Source organism: Pteropus vampyrus, unplaced genomic scaffold, assembly GCF_000151845.1.
Source record: "Pteropus vampyrus isolate Shadow unplaced genomic scaffold, Pvam_2.0 Scaffold2, whole genome shotgun sequence".
In the NCBI taxonomy this organism is placed as follows: domain Eukaryota; kingdom Metazoa; phylum Chordata; class Mammalia; order Chiroptera; family Pteropodidae; genus Pteropus; species Pteropus vampyrus.
In genome coordinates, this window is record NW_011888783.1 from 22,292,267 (window position 1) to 22,311,389 (window position 19,123).

The 19,123-nt window shown below is 34.7% G+C and overlaps 1 protein-coding gene across 3 annotated transcripts in view; it reads left to right on the top strand.

Annotated features, from left to right (window-relative positions):
• TTC21B (tetratricopeptide repeat domain 21B) overlaps positions 1-18,798 on the top strand; it is a 66,501-nt gene extending 47,703 nt beyond the window's left edge. For 2 of the 3 annotated variants that reach the window (XM_011358243.2, XM_023529711.1), the window contains 7 exons: positions 3,813-3,963; positions 4,164-4,325; positions 5,781-5,976; positions 9,627-9,851; positions 13,256-13,376; positions 16,982-17,049; positions 18,261-18,798. In XM_011358243.2, the coding sequence (XP_011356545.1) occupies positions 3,813-3,963; positions 4,164-4,325; positions 5,781-5,976; positions 9,627-9,851; positions 13,256-13,376; positions 16,982-17,049; positions 18,261-18,338 (1,001 nt within the window). In that variant the 3' untranslated portion in view covers positions 18,339-18,798. The remainder of the gene's footprint in view (positions 1-3,812; positions 3,964-4,163; positions 4,326-5,780; positions 5,977-9,626; positions 9,852-13,255; positions 13,377-16,981; positions 17,050-18,260) is intronic. The other variant, XM_011358247.2, reaches the window with a different exon arrangement.
• Positions 18,799-19,123: the final 325 nt, after the last annotated feature.

A 19,123-nucleotide genomic window follows, 5' to 3' on the forward strand; every position in this document is an offset into this window, starting at 1 on the left:
AAATACAATACTGTTGACTGTCTCACTTTAAATTATGACCACAGACCCCAAATGGGCCCTCAGACGCTGCCTAGCAATCTTACTGTATTTCTCCAATGAATACACTCCAGCTACTTTTTACACTTTCTCCTCTCCCCTTCAAACCTCCAACTCCCTTCCCCTCTTCCTTATCCTCAGCTAAAAACCTTGCCTCCTATCTCTCTAATATGAGGTAGGGAAGGTCTCCATCCTCCCGTCACTGTCTGCCCTCTCCCCAGCCATTGTCTTCCATAGGTCTGTGATTGCATCTGCAGCCAGCTTCTCCCAGTGGCACTGGACACCACTCCTCACTCCCCAAAAGTCTTTACTCCTGCAGTTCTCTCTTTCTCTCCTGTGTCATCATTTCTTTTTTCCCAATCAGCAGACAAACATACTGCGATATCTCAACTCTAAGTATTTAATAAATAAAAACTAACTCTTAACTCTCCAATTACTCTTCCCTTCCAATTACTACTCCTTTCCTCCATTTTCCTTTACAGCAAATTTCCTCTGAAAGAATTTCTGTATGTGCTGTCTGTCTCCTCCACTCCTGAGCCCCAGTGCAGCTACTCCTGCAGGGTGGACAGTGATGACCTCCACACTGCCAGATCCAGTGTTTAATTCTCAGTTCTCAGCTTACTTGGCCTGTTATTACATTTAGCACATTCGTCCCCTCTCCATCATGAAAGATTGTCTTCACTTGTCTTCTAGGATGGTAGGCTTACCTGGTTTTTCTTCTCCCAGCTATCTACTCTCTTTTACTCCCCTTTGCTAGATCTGTCTTCCCTTTATGACCTTTAATCTGAATGTTTCAGACCTCAGTTCTCAAACCTTTTATCTTTTTTTTAACACATTCACCCCCACCCCCGCCAGGTGACATTATCCAGGCCCATGGCTTTATGTAACATGTAAATGCTAATATCTCCCAACTGTATATCTGCAGTCCTGACTCATATATACCACTGCCTGTTTGCATTCCCACTCAGCCCTTTAGGAGGCTCTCCAGTGTAACATGTCCAGAATAGAATACTTGATCTAACCCTTCCCTCCAAATCTGCTCCTCTGTTTCTCATGTCAGTAAATGGCATTGTCATTTAACATGTACTCAGTCCCTAGACTGTACAATTTCCTTTATCTCATCTTTCTCTCATACACCACACCCGTTCTGTCAGCAAATCCCTGCTAGCTCTGCCTTTAAAAATATTTCTAGAATCTCATCACTTTTTACCACCTCTACTGCTACCACCTTGGTCTCAGCCATCATTATCTCTGACGTAGTTTATTGCAACATTCTCATAACTCATCTCTGTTTTCTCTTCCTTGCCTCCAGATAATTTAGAAATGCTTCCAGCTAAAAGTTGCAACCCCTCCCCCCAAATTCTAGTGGCCTAAATAATTATGGCTTTCATTTTTTTTTCTTATGTAAAAAATTTAAAAGTAGATTATGCAAGGAATGTATTGAGGTTCCATTATCATCAGGAAACCTGAATTCTTCTTTTTCTTCTACCATCACGAGCCTAACTTCTAAGTATCAGCTCATGGTCCAAGACGGCTACTGCAGCTCTAGTTATTAATGTCCTGGGATCTCCATGAGGTAGGTAGGGGTGGAGGTAGGCTAAAGGGCATGCCTCCCCAGTGAACCATCCTTTTTTTTTCTTTAAAAAACTCTTTCTAGAAGCACCTCCATGGCTGCAAAAGAGAGTGAGAAGTACCATCTTTTTAGCTAAACACAGTGCTGCATGGAACAAAATCAGGATTCTGATAATGAAAGAGATAGGGATAGTGGATGTAGGCAACAGCTCAAACAGGGTGGTGCCTTAAGACTTTTCAGTTGCTCTTCTCTCTTCCTGGAATATGCTCCTCCCAAATATTCATGTGGCGGCTGATCCATTTCATTCAGTTTTTCTCCATTGATTCCTCTTTGGAGAGTGCCCTTCCCTAGCCATCCTGTATCGAAAACACCTTTTAGTATGCTCCATTCCTCGTTCTTTTTTTTTTTTTTTTAATATCACCCTTGTAAATAAAACAAAACAAAAATTATAAATAATAGAACATAAGCATCAAATTGCCAGGAACTTTGTCTTCATTGCTGTGTTTCCAGGAATTAGAATAGTATCTGGCAAGTAGGTGCTCAATAAATATTGGATGGAAAGAAGAGTGGGTGGAGAAAAGGAAAGGAAGTAGGAAGGGAAGGAGATAAGAGAAAGGTAAAAAAGGGAAGATGGAAACAGTAGTGTGTGTTGCTTACATGTATTACTGAAAAGAGTTTGAAATCTCAGAGGAAGTTCTAGAGCTGTCATTGAACTCTCTCCTAAACCCTAATTCCTTCGTCTCAGGATGATGCCACGTGCAGTCGGAGCTGCCTCGTTAGGGCAGCACGAACAAAGAAATGGCTCTGCATCAAGTAGGATAACTCAAAGAATCAGATATACTCTACATGCTGTATTTACTGATGCTTTTAAAAAAACTTTGACTTTAAAGAATAACACTTTCTACTTATAAATAAAATACACCTGATTAGGGCAAAGATTGAAAGCAAAAATTCCTGTTTTCATGGTAACATCAACATTTTAGTTTCTTATTATTTTTATTACCTTTTTAAATTTCCTCCCACCTTTGGACCACTTTAGGCCATGTTTTGTTTCTCACCCTGTCTGTCCCAGCTTATACTCAGGTATTGTTTAAAAGAATGCTATTAATTATTTTATGATCTCACTTCTTCTTCTTACTCTGAGACCAAAATATGGGCCTATCTTCCTACTTCTGTTGCCCAAACCTTACTCTTACTTCTTTAAGCCTAAGTCATTTTTTTTCCTGCCATTTCTACCTTGGGTTCTAGACTCTATTTTGCTCCTTCTCCTTCTCTGAATTGCCATTTAAGGGGCTGTATATAATATTTTCATTCGATCTATCTCAAGCTGTTCCTATATTGCAGCATATCCCTCTAAGCAAATTATCCAACGTGGTTTCTTTAAAAAACAGCCGTCTTCCCTTCTGAATATTTTTAAGCCATCGATGGCAGTATTGCCCCACATGTAAGATATGAAGAAACCCTCATCTGTCATGTGAATTTTGTCTCACCCAGGTTACTTGGCATTAGCATTTTTTCCAAAGAGATAATGGTAAAATTGGCTTGATAGACTGGCTCTTTGGACTGTTTATAAACAGATATAAAATGAATTATTTATAAATTTCGTATAAGGAACTCGTACTCCAGAAATGACACGCAACCACACTTCCAAGTCTTTGAGTCCTATGCTAACTGGTCAGCTAGTGTTTTTAGTATGTTAGGTACTTGCACATAATAAAGAAAGACTGGAGTAAGATTTCTGATTGCCCACCCCAAACATTATAATCAAAATGTACTATTCTCAGCTTCTTATTTGCCGCAGTAAATGGAAGAGGAGGTCTCAGAGATAGACTTTTCCTGTGCAGTCAAATCAATCTCCCTGAATTTTGTAGTTAGAGTTTAAATTATCCACTGTTTCTAGAAGATTTTAGTTCTAGGAACAATTGAAAAGTAAGCTACATTTTTTATATATTTGCCTATCTAGAACCTTCTCTCATTGTGATCAGACCAACCGAACCTTTATCATTTGATAGATGATCCACAAATCTATCATTTGATAGATTGTCCAGTCTCTTTAGGGACATATAACTCCTAAGGTATTCCTCTGCTTATATTTAAGTTGTATTTCATTTGAAGTAAACTATACTTCAATGAAGTGGGCTTATAACCATCAAAACAAAAGATATAAAATGTTGTCTATAGCTGAAATATTCTTTGTTTCTAGATAATTATATGACGTTGTCTCGTCTGATTGATTTCCTAAGAAGATGTGGAAAACTTGAGGATGTTCCAAGATTTTTCTTAATGGCTGAGAAATGTAACTCCAGAGCAAAATTGGAGCCAGGATATCAGTACTGTAAAGGACTATATCTTTGGTAAATCTCTTACAAATAAATCCTTCATAAGTTTTTTTTCTCATCATGGATAAAGTATAATAAGCTTTTCTTTGTTTTAAAAAACATCTACATTTTAAAACATGTTAATAATTTTACTTACCAAACAGATTATACATAACAAAAATTTGTAGTCAGTGATTGAAATTAGTGATTTTTTTTTCGTTTATACATCTAACAAGGTATACTGGAGAACCAAATGATGCCCTTCGACATTTTAATAAAGCTCGGAAAGATAGTGACTGGGGCCAAAATTCCCTTTATAATATGATAGAAATCTGTTTGAATCCAGATAATGAAACTGTTGGAGGTGAAGTATTTGAAAATCTGGATGGAGACCTGGGGTAAGTAGTATTTGACTAATTACCCTTTAAAAAAAAACACTTGTTGAGGATAACAAAACAAGGATACCTTATAGAAGAGAACTAAATTCTAGGATAACGCTAATGAAAGGTCAGATGAAAAAAATCATAACTAGAATACCTGTTCTCTAAAACAAGCATGAAACACATTTAGGAAGTTTCCTAAATCAGAAAAAACACATTATGAGGACACTCCCATAATTCCTCTGTAGAAAGTAGGATACATTGAAGAATTTGATTACTTTGGCAAAAATTATTCACACAATAATAGTAACTCCTTAACAAATGGTGGTTATATGCCATACACTGTGCTATATACTTCCCATGCATCATCTTATTTATTCCCTATAACAGTATTGTGAAATAAGCTCAGACTTAACTTGTCTAATGTGATAGAGTTAGTAAATGGTGGGAGCAAGATTTGGACTGAATTTTACCTTCCTTCAAAGCTCCTGCTCTTAGCCACTGTGGTACAAATCTGGTAAGTGATTATATTTCTATCCAATTGTGTTTGTTGCTTGTCCTCTCTTTAAATTGGTCACAGTACAGTGTGTGTGTGTGTGTGTGTGTGTGTGTGTGTGTGTGTGTATGTGCGTGTGTATATGTGCGTGTGTATATATATACATATATACACACACACACATACACACACATATACATACATACATATATATAGATGTATGTTTAAAAAAATAAGAAAAATGCTAGCACATATTTAAGTTGTCATTGCACTTGAAATTTACAACCTTTTGACAGATATATAATTTCAGAGCATCTGATAGGCAGCTAAGTGAGGAAAGTAAATTATACTTTATATGTCTGACAAACTTAGATTCAAATCTCAGGTTTATCATTTATTAGCTATGTGACCTTTGGCAAATCACTTCACCTGTTTGAGCCTTAGTTTTCTCATATATAAAATATATTCAACAGAGATTAACTGAAATAATCCAGTGCTTGGCATGTAGTGGGTACCTCAACAATATTAGTTACTTTTTGCTCCCTCGTTTCATTTCTTTCATTTTCTGAGTGACTACACCGCTTGATATTTGTATGATTTTACTTATTCTGAATTCTAGTTTTACATTGGCTGAAATGAACATTCTTACCACATGTGCATATTGTCCAAATTTTGTCTTCAGTCTCGAGTGAATAAATGTTTAATGGTGTTTTCTTAAGGCTATATTAATTTTGTTTTTAAAAAGCATAACCTTTGTATTAGAAGAGAATGAGTGGCAGTCTTAACTTTGTATTAGAAGAGAATGTGCTTAACTTTGTATTAGAAGAGAATGAGTGGCAGTCTTCAAAAGGATTACTTTTAAATTGGTGACAGAAAAAGAAACCTACACAGAAACCTACCCTAGAGCTCATTCTAATCTCAATGAATTTTACTTCATGAGTAATAGAAATAAGAGATTTATTTTTAATTGTATACAGTAATTCAACTGAGAAGCAAGAGTCTGTGCAATTAGCAGTGAGAACAGCAGAAAAACTCCTTAAAGAACTAAAACCCCAGACTGTTCAGGGTCACGTTCAACTTCGTGTAATGGAAAACTATTGCCTAATGGCCACCAAACAGAAGTCTAATGTTGAGCAAGCATTGAATACCTTCACCGAAATAGCAACATCAGAGGTTAGTAAATTTTCAGCTTCATATATTATCTTTCCGTGGTAGTACAGAGATATGTATTTTGATTAGTTGTTTGTTTCCTGAATATTAACATAATTACTTAACTACTATTAAACATTAGATATATAGTTTGGCATAGTTTTACACAATGTACTTTGTTTCCAGGGAGATACTGTTACTGCTTTGATGTATTATTGATATATTTGTCACTATTAGAATGGCAAATTATAAATAAAAGAAATTCTTCAAAAGGGCATAAATTCTCAAGGGAATGGCTTTATCCTCTGGAGAAGATCTATGTTGTAGATGTAGCCTAAGTTTACTTACTAAGGGGAAATAAACACCTAGCTACCTTCTTAGCTCACCTTTTTGCTTATGTAAATTTGAAATTTTTCCAGCTCTAAAGCTAAGTGAGATCAATACTGACAACTTACAATTCAGTTATGTAAGTAACTGAAAAAGTTTAGCAACACAAATGGCCCCCTGCAATTTATCGTTATTATTACTATATGAAAGGCTTTCCCTTCACCCCACTTGGCTCCACCTCCCTTTTTACTCTCGTATTCTGTTTTCACTTCCCTCACACAGTGCCACATTTCAATTACTTGATGTTAAGGAAGGAATTCTAGGCACCCACCCCATCAGCAGTTGGCAATAGCTAGTTCTGAGCATACTCATTAGCTTTCATATTCTTCTACTCATCAATGTTGTAAGCTACTGAAAACTCATAATTTTGTGTCTCTCAGAGGATTTATAGACTTTTGCTGTGTTTTCTTGTGATGCAGAGGTCATAGTGGTAGCAATAAACTACCAAAAAACCCCTACTATGTCCCCTTCCCTGTGTCTCCTAGGACCCTGGAGGTACTTTGGGAAACCTACAACTCCCATTGCCATTTGGGTAAAAGTAACCTATATGGTGCTCTATTATCACTGTAAGCCACTCTTAGAACAAAACAGCAAGGTAGCATTGACAGCAAAACATCTTGGAGCAAGCCTTCTGCTGACATTGAAGTAATGTTCTCAGGGGTTGTGCTCAGTTGAATTGGCTATGTAGCAGCAGCTGGATAACAGTAGCTGACTAAACGGAGACCAGAACCAGGTCTGTCATGTAAGTCTAAGAAAATCTATAAGAACATGATGAAGCACCATTTCAAGTAAGGTGTCATAGCTACCAAATTTTCTCTTTCTATCATGTAACTAAAGAGAGTTTAAATCATGTAACTAAATCACGTAACTAAGTTTAAATCATGTAACTAAAGAGAGTTTAAATTTTGAGGTTTGAGAGAGAACACCAGCAGCAGTGACATCACAGCTGTTTCCTAGAAAGAATATGTCACTTTTTGTGTTCGTGAGACTGCATTATTTCATTATATTTTTAACATTCTTACATATGTGATTGTTAATATACTAACATCTGTTTAGTGATTATCCAAAGATTAATATATGAACTGAAGTTTCATAAACAAATTTTATCTTGCATTTTTTTCATTTAACTCATAGGCTGCATATATTAAATATGGTAAATATTCATTAAGTAGCCAGTGGGTGCTAAGCATAGTGGAAATCACAAAGATAAACCAGATGTAGCCCATTTCTTCAAGTTTCTAATAATCCAAGGAAGATGAGACAAGCATACTGACTGTAGTACAAAACAAAATTTATGACAATTCTGTCTTAGAGTTAGCAAATAAAAATACTTTAGGCAACAGTATAAGGAGAGTTGGGAGACCCATTTGTGGAGAAAGTATGTTTAAAGAAGAACCACATGAATTGCATTTTCACAGGCAGAGACAGGGAAAGTGCATTCTATGTGAAGTGGAAAATAGGAACAAAGGCAGGAGGCAGGGAAGCATAAGGTATATTCACAGCACCATGCAGCATTCAGATTGATTGAAAAAGAGGGATGTGACAGGAAGTCATGGGAGGAAATGGTGGAAAATACATTAAACTCAAGGAGAGTTTTTTCACCTGCTTTTATCCTATCACCTTGAACCATAAAAGTATGTTGTTTATAATATAGCTATATTGTCCTTTGAGATCTAAAGTTGTAGCTTAGAATGACTGAGTGTGAGAGAAGCTGTCTGAATGCTTTAGGATGTCTGTACCAGAAAACACATTGTTAGTCTAATGCTGGGGTTAGAACTCAGGTTTGCAGTTTTAGAAACCTTCAGTTCACTCAGGAGTGATCCATCTGTGAGGAATTGTTTCATTCTAATCAAACTTGAGGTATATAGTTTTAAAATCAGAGAACTTATTTTTAAATGTGTAGTGTGGGATATTTTTAAATGTGTAGTGTGGGTTATTTTTAGTATGTGAACAGGTCTGGACATTTTTACAGGACCCTACTTTTAGGCTTTCCTGGGACCTAGCTGACAGATACATGGCCGGTCTCTATTTTCTTTCCTCTCTAGCCCACCTAAGATAAGGGTGGAGCTCAGTGAACATGTCTTCAGAATTTGCTACCAATTGGTTGGATCTAGCACTCAAATAAAACCTTTTTTGCCATTCCTTAATGAAAAAAATTACATATTGGAAGTTTAGTGATAAATATAAAGTTGGAACCAAGGAAATTTTATATTCTTAAAAGTTGTTTTCATCCAGCACTAATGAGTCACCCGTCTCAAATCCAGGGTTATTTCTCACTTCTAATCATGATCAGTTTGGACAGTGAACATTTTACCACTCTGCTATCCTTTTGTTCCTTATTAATTACTCAAACTTTCTATCTTACAGTGCACCTTTATTCTAGTCATGATACTATAATTTCTAAATCACAGTTTCTCTCATCTTTTATTTGTATTTTAAACTGAAGGCTTCTTCTTTATGAAAGCATCACAAGCCCTCTGCTGAAATTTAAGAAGCACCCTAGCTTTATCAGGGACATACTCATTATTGCTTAGGTAAGTTGGTTTCCTGGAGCGATCACTAATGGCCTCCATTTTATGCTAGTTCTTATTAGCTCGTTGGTTTCAGAGAGTGACATATTCTGACTTTGAACTCTGTCTAAAAGGACATCGTGGTTTATAGACACTGTCAAGAAGCTACAGACTCCAAATCTAAAACCATATTTTAAGACAAATTTATTTCATATAATTTTCAATTATATGATTAATTAATTGCATACCCATATTTATAACATTTCATTGGATGAACTTTTTTAGAAGAGGCTTTTGAATAAAACGAAAATAAAAAGAGAGAGAAAAAGGGCAATAGAGTCATTATAGATAAAGAATATCACTGCAGGTAAGTCGTCCTGTTTGTTATTCCTGTTTTATGGATGAAAGAGCAAAGGATCCAAAATGTTAAATTTGAAACACAATGTTCTATTAGGATTACACTGAAAAAGAATTTTGTTTATTTTTTCTGTTTCTATACAAAGCCAAAACAGCCAGTCAATCCCATTAAAGACTGAGTCACCCTAATTGTCTGGAATTGTGTGGTGATTCATGGCAGCTTGAGTTTACTTGATGTTTTAAATAATGACAATGTCTGTTTTAAATAATGACAGATACCTGAATGGAGCCAGAAATAAAATCCACAGGCCAGTTCTTATATTAAGTAGCACTTGCTACTTTCTATGAGTTTTCCTTTTAAACATTGGCCATCTATTCACGTTTGTGAATCTAGGGGTCTCAAGTTTTGTTTTCTTACAGAAGGATCATATTCCAGCACTTTTGGGAATGGCAACAGCTTACATGATCTTGAAACAGACTCCAAGAGCCAGAAACCAGCTTAAACGGATTGCAAAAATGAACTGGAATCCTATCGATGCTGAGGACTTTGAGAGGAGTTGGCTGCTACTTGCTGATATTTATATTCAGTCAGCAAAGTATGACATGGCAGAAGAACTGTTAAAACGGTGCCTGCGTCATAATAGGGTAGGTGATTGCAGAGTAAAAATTGTTAACCATTGTATAAGCATTCTATAATAGGTTATTATAGAGTGTTGGTTCATTTCTAAGGATTCCTGTGTGTTTTGAAAATTAAATGTTTATTCTTACCACAATCAGGAACTAAACATTAACATTAATAAGCCATTTACCCTTGAAAATAAAAAAAAGATTTATGCAGTTTCAAGTTTCAGCTGTGGTATGCCCTACTTACAGAAAGTGTTTTTGGAATGTCAAGCGTTTGCTTGTGATTACCCATATCATCTCAGAACTAATGAAAATTGCAGAATAACATTAATTGCGGACGTCTGTCCCTCTATTAAGACACACTCGATGAATTTACTGCAGCTGCATGCCATTTCCACATTGTTAGAATCCACTGTGCATAATCTATTTTGTGGGAAAAAGTCTTTTCGGCATTTAATTTGATTTGTGTAATAAAAAGTCCTTATCTTTAGGTATAAATTGAAAATCTTTAAGTCCTTAAAATTATTTAAGGCTCTTTACTAACAGTGCATTTTGGTGTTAAATCACATAAAAAGGATGTTTTATTAAAACATTTTTTAAGTTTAAAATTCATTACTATTTGTTGAGAAATAATTGTATGCAACTTAGAAACTTGGGGATCTCTAGCTTTATAGATTCATATCAGTTACTTCAAATCTTAATCACAGAAAATTGATGTTTTATTCTCTTTGAGCAAATTAGATTACAAAATGCATCATTCGTTTATTAAAGAGATCATCTAATACTATTAAGTTACTTTCCTAGGAACTTTAAAAACCTAAATCATAACATCAAGCCATTTATCAATTTACAGTTTATAGATCTAATTTTAAGTTAAATTGGCCCTGAAAAAGAGTACTCATTAATAGACTTTGGAAAATCAAAATTGCAAATCAGCTGACCCTTCTATGCCAAGTGTAGGATTAAGCAAGATGGCATGGGAATTAAGGTTTCAATGCAGATGGAATTTCAATTTGCCAGAACTCTGACAGCAATACATTGCATGTTTGAACATGATGGCTACTTTAGAAGCATTAGCCCTGCCGATTAGGCTTGTCAATATTAGAAGCATAAGATTCAGGAACTAGAACTTAGAAACTTTGAATTATGTAATTAAAAAATGGAGATCATCCACATCTGGGACAGGAAATGTACAAGATGACACTAGACCATCTTGTCATACCAGATGGCAAGGAAGCTATCAAAGATGATTAGGGTCACATTAAGGGCTCAGGAGCCAACTTGAAGACACTCCCACTAGCCAAAGTTGAAACACTTTAAATATCATCAAAAATAAGAAGCGCAGTGAATTGAAACACACTAAATATGTTTAAATCTATGATTTTCCAAATATCCAAGAGAGAAAATAAACCTAATTGGTCACTACTGAAATATGCTAATGAACTATTTCTAAAACAGACAAGAAAAGTAAAGAATTAAGCATTTATCCTTCCTTTTCTTTGTGAGCTATACTACTAGGTAACAAAATAGTGGAAAAGGAGACATTTCTCATTATAGATGTTTTCCTGCTAATAAATGAAAAAGGTATGATAGAATATCACCATTTTCAACCCTGATGAGTTAATGAATAGGTATAACATCACAAAAAGAGAATCAGATATTACGTGCCTCCTGATCAAAGAACACGGTATCTATGACAGGGCTGGACTGAGATGAAACAAGTGAAACGTCACTTTGGGTCCAAAATTTAAAAGGGCACTTAAAATCTCAGTAATTATCGTCGTCAGTCGGTGCTGCTATAACAAAGTACCACAGACTGGGTGGCTTTTAAACAATAGAAATTTATTGCTCACAATTCCAGAGGCTCGAAGTCAAGTCAGGGTGCGCCAGCATGGCTGGTTTCTGGCGAGGGCCCCTTCCAGGCTGCAGACTGCCAGCTTCTCATCGTATCCTCACACGGTGCAATAAAGAGGGTGCAAGAACTCTCTGAGGTCCCTTGTATAAGGGCACTAATCCTGCTCATGAGAGCTATACCCTCATGACCTAATTTCCTCCCAAAGACTTCCCCTCCTAATACCATCTCATTGGAGGTTAAGATTTGTTTCAACATATGAATTTGGAGGGGACACAAACATTCAGTTCCTTGTAGTAATCAAGATAAATAATAATTTAATGCAATGTTTTTTTAAAGCAAATATCAAAATGTTAAATAGATAGGATCTGACAGTGTTGTGCTGAGCTATATTGAAGCCTGAAGCAAAAGGGAAATTGTGTGTCCCGATATCAGTGTTTGTATGTTTCAATGGGTAATGGTTTTAATGAAAGTATTATTGACATTTTCTTGCATATTAAGGTCAAGAAAATAAAATTGTAATAAATTTTGGGATATAAATAAAATATTCAAACTTAAAATAATATGTTTTAATATATCCACTTGTTAATTCTTCAATTTTTAATAGTTAATTTAACATTTTAGAAAAAAATTAGCAATTATAATGTACCTAAAAATGTACACATAGGGTTTCACTTTTCCCTTTTGCCTCAGGCTTCAACACGGCTTGTCAGGGCACTGTTCTATTAGGATTTTTCACCTTTCTCCCCCAAAATCAAAATCAAATCCAACCCTCTAGGTCTAATTACAATTTCCAAGAAATATCAATGACGTAGGAATATATCACAATAAGGACTACGAGGACGCCTTCAACTCAGTCTGGGCTGTAAGAAGCTCTAGGACAAATGTTGTTTCTGCTACATTTAGTTACAAGAAAAGGGAGAGGTAGAGAGGGAAGTACTAAATCAAAAGAAAATTGAGAGATGTTTTAACGAGTCACAATGTGTGGGCATTATTTGGATCCTCGTCCTAACAAACAAACAAAAAATTATATCAAGACCGTTTGACATTTGAATAGTAACTGGCTATTTGGTCATGTCAAGGAGTTGTATTTAGGTGTGACAGATTGTGGTTATGTTTAAAGAAAGTCTTTATTTTCTTAAGAAGTGTACTAAAATATTTATGGGTGGAATGATAGAATATTTGAGTATTTTTATCTGATAATACAGAAGGACGAATGTGTAGGGTAGAGGTGTAATAGTATTATGAGTTAATTGTTGAAGATATGGGTTCATAGTGTTTATAATTATCATTTCTATATTTGTATATGTTGAAATTATTTGTAATAAAAAGTACATGTATATGTGTAAAATGTAAATGCCCTTGCCTCTGCAGGTTTAGGGTGGGGTCTTGGGATTGGAATCTTAATTATTAAGTCCCTTAAGTGATTTGATTCCATAGCCAAGGTTGAAAATCATTGTTTTATGTGCCATTTAAATGAATTAATGTGGTTGACCTCTGTAGTCATAAGTACCCCATAAAATCTTAGTGCTGTCGAGTTTAATCCATTCATACATCTTCCATTTTTCTCCAGTCTTGCTGCAAAGCTTATGAATATATGGGGTACATTATGGAAAAAGAACAAGCGTATACAGATGCTGCCCTAAACTATGAGATGGCATGGAAACATGGCAATCAGACAAATCCATCAGTAGGTGAGTTTAACTTGATTTTCATAGGAAACTTGGGTTTTATTTGTAAATCTTTATTGAAATGCATTTGACTTTCTTTTGAAGAACAAAATACACATTAAGAGCCAACTTCTTTTCTCAGTCCTTCTGAAAAATAAATTATGTATTCATAATAGATTATTAGCTGCTAATAGTTAAGTGTAATTTCCTGATATTCAAGCTTGTCCTCAGTCACCTTAGAGGACATCTAATCTAATTGTATTTATTTATTTATTTGTTTGTTTATTTATTTATTTATTTAATTTATGGTGACATTGGTTAACAAAATCCAATAAGTTTCAGCTGTACACTTTAACAATAAGGCATATATATATTTACACTGTGTTTACCTCCCATAGTTAGATTTCTTTCTGTCACCACATATTTGACCCCCTTTACCCTGTCTACCTACCTTACCCCTCCCCCTTCTCCCTACTCTCTGGTAACCACTAGTCTGTAGTCCATGTCGATGAGTCTCTGTTTGTTTGGAGGACGTCTAATCTAATTCTGCCCCTTTCTCTCCATCTACCCTCGGCTATTTCCAAAATTATAATCCTGTGCTGAAAAGCGTTCCATTGTCAAGGAAGTTAGAAATACATTGCATTAAATCAAGTTCTACAGGGTTCTTTACTGCAGAACTCCCCAAGCCTTTAAACACTAAAGTATATTGTGGTAGATGTCACAGATGGGACATATTTCCCACAATAATTTGACCATGAAGCATTTGTTCACTTGAGCACCTAGAAACATAATCTCGTTCCAGTGGTAGGCTATTAGTTTGAAGATTGCTAGTCTCCAGCTACTCTAACAGATATGAGTGGCATCTGAAATACATATAATGGCCCTCTAATTCCAAACTTCTGTCATGTCTCCTAAGTGTTTCTCTTCAAGCCATCCTCACTTACCTGTCCATTCTTACATAAACCTGCTTCTGAGGTCTTTCACCTTTCTTATTGCTGTCTCCTGAAAACTCTAAAATAGTGAGAGAGAGAGAGAGAGCGAGAAAGTGAAGGAGAGCGAGGGGGAGGGAGAGGGGAAAGAGGGGTCGACAGAGAGAGAGAAAGAAATGTGAAGAGATTAGATTCCATGGCCAGTTAGTTTGGAAAAGGGTCTTTTATTTGTCCATGTCTCTCCTGACTGTTGCACCAGAAATGAACAAGTTCCTAAGTATGATTTTTAAGAACTAAATGTATTTATAACTAAGGTATTTTTTTTAATTAGGCATTTAGTAGTTGTTAATTCAGCCTTAGATGACATCTGTCTTTTTAGCAGCCACATCGCAGTATGGAATCATTTAATTTGCATTCAGATAGGTCATCTTTACACTAAGGGCTATCAATTCAGGACTTCCCCTACCTTATATTTTTATAGTGTCATTTATTTTACTAGACTTGTGTAGAACAGAGGAACCTACATTTGTTGATAGTATTTTTCCTTCTCAGGTGTTGTGCATCTTACAGAATAAAGTCAGTTTATAAAATGAGAATTCCATAAAATCCTTAAAATATTTAAAGTTTTGATGTTTTATTCCACAGAGGAATACATTTATAAGCTAAATTATTTAAATATTTTATTTCTTGGGAGACTTCACCAAATATAGAGATTCCAACTCACTAGTTATTTCATTGTGTCATCTGTGTATTTTATAGACGATTTCATCAGTTCTTCTGTGTTCTCCTTAAGTAAGCATTTCTCTGAGGTTCTCAATTAATTCTTTAGTTTCTTTCTTAACATTATCATTGCATCCAACACCCTAAACCTGCCTTGCCATGTTAATATCGCATTTCATTTTTGCACTTGTCAGGCTATCATTAATATGATTGTGTTTTTTCCATAAGATTTAGCCTTGAGTATTGTCATAATGAAAGTGTTCCCCTCCTCTCTCTCTGATTACATCAGGATGAATTCTTATTAGTTTGGCAGGTATAATGCAGCTGCAGTGCACATGTTCTTTGCCATTTCAAGCCCTTTATTTCCTCTATAAAATGTTTTGAACAAGATGATCTATCAAGTTTCTACCACCATTAAAATTCTGTGCTTCTAATTTAGTGTTTTCACAGGAAAAAAATGGCTAACATTTGCATGGTACACTAAAATTTTTAAAAGCATTTCACAATGAGTATTTCATTTGATCTTTAAAATTATACTAAAAGAGAAAAGAGTTATTATCCCCATTTTTAGATGAGGAAACTTGAAATCAACAGCTCAGATGACTTTCCTAATGTCTCAAAGCTAGTTAGAAAGCCAGAAACCAAAACCTAAATCTACAGGGTTTTTGGCTCTAGTTTTCATATAAAGTATGTTTGGCATGACATCTTAAATTGTTTTCCTTTTTAAATGTCATGAACTCTACTATTAATCCTTTTTAAAATTTCTTCGTAATGATATCAAGTTTTCCTCTCTGAGACTTACTGTTTTCATCTAGGATTATTCTATATGTGTGTGTGTGTATCAAATACTATGAATTTCAGATAATTCTTATTTCTTACATTTTACTACCAGATGACTAGACTACATTAGCCAATTATCTTTTTCAAACATTTGTTTGAAATTCTAAAAATTCGTTTGGTACTTTGATTAGAGCCTAAGAGCAGCATTCATATTTCTCTTCTTCATATTTCAAAGTGGTAAAGTGAAATATCTAACTAATTAATTACATATTATTTTACATCATGTTATATTATTTTATTGCATACACTGCCACCATTACTTTTTTGTCTTCCCCTTATTTTGCTTACTTTTATAGCATTCTTACAGGAAAACAACAGTCATTTAGGTATGTCTTAACACTTTCTAAATGTTCACTATTCAAAACGTGACATTTCAATATTAGTAATTGTGATCATTGTTACTCATCATTGATGTGGAATATCTGATGACTAATCCACTCTATTCTGGGCCACTCTCCCATCTGCTCTGCCCTCTCACCGTGTTCTCTAGGTCCATTTGGTTCCTGTGTGTCTTTTACATGTACAGTTCTCTCTGCCTGAAAGTGTTCTTGCTTCTCTCCTTCCTGGCCTAGGTTATATACCTCATCCTTCCGACTTCAAACATTACCTGACACCTACCTCCTCCCCAGTCAGGTTTCTTATGATAGCTCACTTGGCTTGTATCTTTATTTCACAGCATTTATCTCAGTTTTGAAATTATTTATTTACATAATTACTTAAACAATGTACTTTTTTCCTAATAGGATATAAACCTTGTGACTGTAGGAGCCGGTTTGCTTGATGTGTTAAGTGCTAAATAAATCTATACTGTATAAATGAATAGCTGTTATCATCTCCTGCCTTATTACGAATTTTACTATAATCTGTAAGTTACAAAACCACATCTATGGGATGACAGTCTTCTTACCCAATAGTATATTCACTGTGGTCCTTTTTTCCTACTTCATTTTCTTTCCTACCTGTTCTCCTTTCATGTCACTCCACCTTCTATTAATCTCATCACTTCTGTCATAGTACAGTCACCAGCTTCTGTTAAGAGTTCTCTAATAAGTGAGCAAAAGGAGGAGGCAAAAAAAGAGGTAATAGTAGCAGTGTGCTCTATAAATAGTTCTATACCATTATGGTTTTTTGTCTTAACAGGGTACAAACTGGCATTTAATTACTTAAAAGCAAAAAGATATGTGGATGCAATTGACGTATGTCACCAGGTAACATTTAAATTTAAATTTCTTAAAAGTTTTCAGATGCACAATTTCCTATGTCTAGTTAATCTTAAGATGTATGTGAATAGAGGTAGAGGATGTAGTATTTTACTTAAATGACTTATCAGTTACACCTGGAGAGATGGTCAGTTTTCAAAGTTTAGAAAATTATAAAGTTTACTTAAATCAAACATATGTTTTTAGTTGGACCTCAAATAATAAAATGTTTGTATCCATTTAAAGACAGTCTAGAGGAGAAACATGTTAAATAAAACATAGTCTTTCTATCAGAAGATATTTGAGCATTGTTATAGATTCTCCAGATCATTGTTCTGAATAAACATTCTCGTGAATGTATCCAAGTCTGGTTTTAGAAAATTCATATTTATAAATTAGACATGAAAAGTATTTCTGTAATTTAGAAGTCATTTGATTACCTTTGTGTAACTGGTTTCCTACTAAATGATCCCTTACTAAAATGACAAACATTTTAAGTTTCAGGTTGAGACTGTAGTTTCTTTATGTATACATTGTCCCATTGATATTCCATATAAGGCATTATATTAAACACTGTTAGCTCCAAGAAAAACTCCTTAGAAAAGAGTTGTGTAGTGTGCCTTATTCCAAATAGCTGTTTCAGCATCTTTATAGCAAATTCTTGGCCTCAGTGATTGCTATTGATTACTGAATCTCTCTGTAAGCCAGTATTTCACACTGAAGTAAGGTTATACATGAGAATCATTTGTGGAGTTTTGGTTTTTCTTTTTTAATAAATATCTCCCTACTCCTAGACTCAGTAGTCCTACAAATTTGTGTTTCAGAATCACTCCACATAAATGTGATGTGTGTTCCTAGTTAAAAATAATTCTAAGGGATTATTAAATATCATGCATACATAACTAAATTTAATAAAATGCTTTAAATCATTGAACATACTTGTTTTCTGCAACTGCCCTATTAAGGAAGTAATTCTATATGATGTGTTTTCTACATGTAGTATTCATATTCTACTGTTTTCATCTAATTACTATTGATATGAATGAGTCGTTGTATCTCAGATGCTACTTTTAAAATTTGTGGTTATGTTTACAGAATCAATACAATAAAATCTCAACTGTAATGCTCATTTCTAGTAAGTTTTGTAGTCCTCTAGTTCTTGTAAATAATTACAAGTTCTTGTGCTTCTTTTGATTTGTTTTTTTTCTTTGTTTTTGCAGGTTCTTGAAGCACATCCAACTTATCCAAAAATCAGAAAAGATATACTTGATAAGGCCCGCACATCTTTAAGACCTTGAAAATTATTTTAACTTAGTTTGTTGGTTAAGTGGGAAATGAATCTGAGTTCTTCCAATTCAAAATAGGTTCGAGCTAATACTTTGTAATAGAAACATACTTTCTTTCTCCAGCAGAGGCTGCTGTTGTGTATAAAGAGAAATGCTATGTCAAATGGATGTTTTCTGATGGAGAGGGTCAGTGAGAGCTGGATTATTTAATTGACTCTCGATTACATGCAAATTTGGTGTCTCTATGGTAGAGATTATAACCCATTTATATAAAGACTATTTTGTTAAAATCTAAGTAATTAAACATCCTATATCTTTTTTCTAAGGAATATGAGTTGTTTATTTTAGGAAATAAAATGCAATTGTTCTCAAAAATTTTTGTAACATTTGTTGTTTCAAAGATTTGAATAAATTTTCTTGTAAATAATTTATGAAAAAGAAAAAATATTTTAATAAAAATTTTAGAACTGTGCAGTGTGTATTCCTCTTGGAACTCAGAAAACATGGTACGTTTTGCAAAATTAGGGTGAGCTTGCCAGGCAGTCTGCAGTGTTAATGAGTAGTATTGCAGAAAATGTGAATTTCCTAGAAGAATATTTTTGGAAAAATATAAAGCGTGAGTTCTCCTTACTTTTATTGAAATCATTCTTTCTGCTCTCACTGCCAATATGATCTTAAGAATAATCAGTACCGGAAATCGGTTTAAATAGGTAAACCTTGATAGCAATATTTAACCTTAGCCCAAAGACTAGTCCCTTTGGTGTAATTTCAGAAACTGTAACATCTGGTGAGAAAGG